The sequence below is a fragment of the Eimeria tenella genome, genomic scaffold (assembly GCF_000499545.2).
Source record: "Eimeria tenella Houghton genomic scaffold, Eth_scaff119, whole genome shotgun sequence".
Taxonomy (NCBI): Eukaryota; Apicomplexa; class Conoidasida; order Eucoccidiorida; family Eimeriidae; genus Eimeria; species Eimeria tenella.
This window is the reverse complement of record NW_013541484.1, coordinates 10,805-14,873: the sequence shown is the minus strand read 5'-3', so window position 1 is coordinate 14,873 and position 4,069 is coordinate 10,805. Positions and strand designations below refer to the sequence as shown.

Sequence of the window (4,069 nt, the reverse complement as noted above, 5' to 3'; positions counted from 1 at the left end):
TAGCCAGCTATGTAACTTTCGCTAGAATAGCTAGCTAGATAGCTAGTGAGCTAGGAGCCGGTCTGTGGACTTGACAAGCTGAAGGGCAGAAAAAGCAGCTCAATCAAAAATGAGGCAGCAGCAGCAGCAGCAGCAGCAGCAGCAGCAACAGCAGCAGCACAGTAGGAATAAGCATCAGCCAAGGTAGCTCTCTCGCTAGCGGCTCATTGTGATACTGAGCTCGCTGCCCAGTTCAATGACTAGCCAGCCAGCTAGCTAGCTAGCTAGCCAGATAGCCAGCTAGCCAGCTAGCTAGCTAGCCAGATAGCCAGCCGGCTAGCAAGTTAGCTAGGCAGCTGCCTAAGCAGCTGCTCAGCTAGCCGTTTGGCCAGCTGGGCAGCTAGCTGTTTAGCTGCAGGCCTAGCCCCCAGCCCAGCTAGCAGCTAGCTGCTAGCCAGCTGCTAGCTAGCTGCTGCGCGAACTAATGGCTAGCTGCTAGCTAGCTGCTAGCTAGCTGCCAGCCAGCTGCCAGCCAGCTGCTAGCTAGCTGCTAGCTAGCTGCCAGCCAGCCGCTAGCCAGCTGCTAGCTAGCTGCTAGCTAGCTGCTAGCTAGCTGCCAGCCAGCTGCTAGCTAGCTAGCTGCTGGCTAGCTGCTGCGGGAACTAAATGCAGCGAAAGTGAGGCGGCACTGGCAGCAGCAGCAGCGCCGGCCTGGGCAGCCTTTGGCCCCCCAGGTCCACAGCGCCCCACGACAGCGGCCAGCAGCACCAGCCTTGCTGCTGCTGCTGCTGCTGCTGCTGCTGCTGGACGTTGAGCTGCTGCTGCTGCTGCTGAACGTTGAGCTGCTGCTGCAGTTGCGCCGACAGCTGCTGCTGCAGTTGCGCCGACAGCTTCGGGCATATGGGGCGCAGCAGCAAAGAGATCCGACGCAGCAGCTCGAGCACAGAGAACAGAACAAAACGAGCAGCAGCAGCAGCAGCAGACTGCTGCTGCCACGGGGCCTGCAGCAGAAAGACCGAAGAGACAGGCAGCAAGCAGGTGCAGCAGCAGCAGCAGCGAACAAACACAAGTGCAGCAGCAGGCAGAACAGCAGCGGCAGACACGGACGTTCCACACTGTCCGAAGAGTGCAGCAGCAGCAGCAGCAGCACTGGCCAGAGTAGACCCTGCGGCAGCAACTGCAGCAGCAAGACTAACTGCTGCCTCGTAGAGTCTCTGTGCTGCAGCAGCAGCAGAAATGATCCCGCGGGTGTATCTGTGCAGCTGCAGCTGCTGCGCTGCTGCTCGCAGCAGCAGCGGCAGCAGAAAAGAGGCGCGCAGCAAACGCCAGCAGGAAATAAATAAAAGGCCGCTCTGAAGCTGCCTGGCTGCTGCTGCTGCTTCTGCTGCTGCTGCTGCTCCTGCCGTAGTTCCTGTTGTTGGTGCTGCTGTTGCTGCTGCTATTGCTGCCGCTGTGCTTGTTGGTGCTGCAGCCACCGCAGCAGAGGGCTGCGCTGCTGCGGCGGCTCCCAACACAACCAAGCCGCGCTGCTGCTGCAGCTGCTGCTGCTGGTGTTGCTGCTGCTGCTGCTGCTGCTGGTGTTGCTGCTGCTGCTGCACGCGAACGCCTGCGTGCAGCAGCAATTGCTGCGCTGCCTGAATGGCAGAGGCTTCGCTTGCGACAGCCTCTGCTGCTGCTTGTAGCAGCTGTCGCTGTATTTCTTCCGTGCTGAGTTGCTGTTGCTGCTGCTGCTGTTGTTGCTGCTGCTGCTGCAGTGCGCTAGGAAGCTTGAAAAGAGCAGCTAATGCATCCTCAAAAGCATCAATTTTGTTTGTCGGTAATTCCTTTAGAGGCCAAGGGCCCCAGGCTGCTGCCACGAGAGACTGCTGCAGCGACAGATCTGCTGCTGCTGCTGCTGCTGCTGCTGTTGCTGCACCACCTTTTGTGTCATCCGATGCAGCAGCTGGGGCGCCTGCTGCAGAAGTTGCTGCACCTGCAGCAGCAGCAGCAAGTGCCTCTCTGCCTAAAAGAGGGTCAGCTGCGGCTTCTACGAGCAGACGTGGCGCTGTGGGTGCCACTCCCTGCTGCTGCTGCTGCTGCTGCAGCAGTGATAGGACTCTGTGGGCGAAGTTGCCAATCTGCTGATCCAAGACCTGAGCAGCAGCATTCAGGGGGCCAGTGCTGCTGCTGGTGTTGCTGCTGTTGCTGCTGCTGCTGCTGCCAAGAGGCGCCAATTTGAAGTCTCGCTCGAATGCTTTGCAGTGCAGCAAGGCGAAGCGCAACTGCAACAGCAGCAGCAACAGCAGCAGCAGCAACAGCACGAAACAGCACCACACAAACCGCAGAAACGGACATGCCATGCCTGTCGCTTAGAGCTAAATACTGCTGCTGCTGCTGCTGCTGCTTATGTGTTTTGCTGCTGCTGCCAGCTGCTCTTTATCAAGCTCACCCGGTCAGCGCCAAGTGTACGTACAGCTGCTTCTGCTGCTACTGCATCGGCAGTCCAGCTTCGCCCTAGGAATTCTTTCAAAAGACTTGATTCAGAAGCTTCTGCTGCTGCTGTTGCTGCTGCTCGTGCAGCAGCAGCAGGAGCAGCAGCAGCAGCTGCTGCAGCAGCAGGTGCTGCAGTTGATTTGGCAATTTTATCTCCTGCGGGTCTAAGGAGCCACCCATGGGCCAGCTGCTGCAGCGGAAGCCGCTGCAGCAAATGAACAGGCAGCAATCCCTCATCCTCACCAGCACTGCTGCTGCTTTTCTTGCTGCTGCTGCTGCTGCTGCTGCTGAGGGGAGGGTGCTGGAGGGCAAGCAGCAAACCCAAGAAGAAGACAGCGTGGAAACGAGCAATATCTCGCCCAAAGACCTGCAGCCGCGGGGGCCTGAAGCAGCAGCAGCAGCAGCGGCAGCAGCAGCAGCAGCTCCAAAAGCTTCATCGGCAGATGCCGCTGCTGCAGCAGCAGAGGCACCCACCTGTCAGCAGCAGCAGCAAGAAAAGCAGCAGCAGCAGCAGAGACACCAGCAAATACAAGATCATCCCCAAAAAGAGTGCCGCCGCCACAAACACCATCGACAGCAGCAGCAGCAGCAGCAGCAGCAGCAATACCAGGTTCTTTTCTGCTGCTGGGAGCAGCAGGCAGGAGCTAAATAGGCAGCAAGTGCATCAAGCCAAACATAAATTGCATGCGAAGGGTCGCCGGGCACTGGCAAGCCCCAAACGCAGCTGCATGCATGCAGCCCCACTCCCCCGCTGCTGCTGCTGCTGCTGCTGCTGCTGCTGCTGCTGCTGCTGGAGCTGCTGGCGACGGTCCCGCTGCTTGGGCTTGGGGTTGAGTGGTTGCTGCTGCTGCTGTTGCTGCTGCTGCTGCTGCTGCTGCAGAATACTCTGGCAATCTCTACGACGCTGCGGTGTCTAGACACCTCAATGTCCCGCACATGAGGGAGGAACTGCAGCAGCTCCCGCTGCTGCCCTTTTGGCAGCAGCAAAGAAGGCTGCAGCAGCAACCTGAAGCAGCAGCAGCAGCAGCAGCGACTGATGACGCTGCTGCACCTCGTGTGGCTGGAACACCACAAGTGACAGCAGCAGCAACAAGAGAAGCTACAGCAGCGCCTACAGCAGCAGCTACAGCAGCAGCCACAACAGCAGCAGCAACAGCAGCAGCAAGGGCTGCTGCCTCACTTTTCTATTTCGGGACGAAGACGCCTTAGAGCAAAGAAATATGCGTAGTTCTCGCCTTCTTTTCCCTGTTGCTGCTGCTGCTGCTGCTGCTGTTGCTGCTGTTGCTGCTGTTGCTGCCGTTGCTGCTGTTGCTGCTGCTGCTGTCGATGTTGCTGCTGCTGCTGTGGCAGCTGCTGTTCCACATCCCATACGTCCGCCTCCTCTTCGCCACCTCCTTTTGCTAGCGGCTGCTGCAGCGTTTGCTGCTGCTGCTGCTGCTGCTGTTGCTGCTGCTGCATGCGCTGCACTGGGGCGCGATATATAAATCCCCTGGCTTCCAGGGCTCGCCACAGAGCAGCAGCAACTGCAGCATGCGGCGGTAGGTCGTGCTTCTTTTGCTGCTGCTGCTGCTGTTGCTGTTGCTGCAGCCGTTGCTGCTGCTGCTGCTGCTGCAGAGTG

General features: G+C 59.0%; 1 protein-coding gene across 1 annotated transcript; it reads right to left on the bottom strand.

The window, feature by feature from the left end:
• Positions 1-641: 641 nt before the first annotated feature.
• ETH_00012495 (uncharacterized protein) lies at positions 642-3,909 on the bottom strand (the record flags this gene model as incomplete). Its single annotated transcript, XM_013373033.1, has 4 exons — positions 642-2,240; positions 2,408-2,834; positions 3,059-3,457; positions 3,632-3,909. 4 exons carry the CDS (start codon positions 3,907-3,909, stop codon positions 642-644), a joined length of 2,703 nt encoding a protein of 900 aa, XP_013228487.1.
• Between the last annotated feature and the right edge of the window lie 160 nt (positions 3,910-4,069).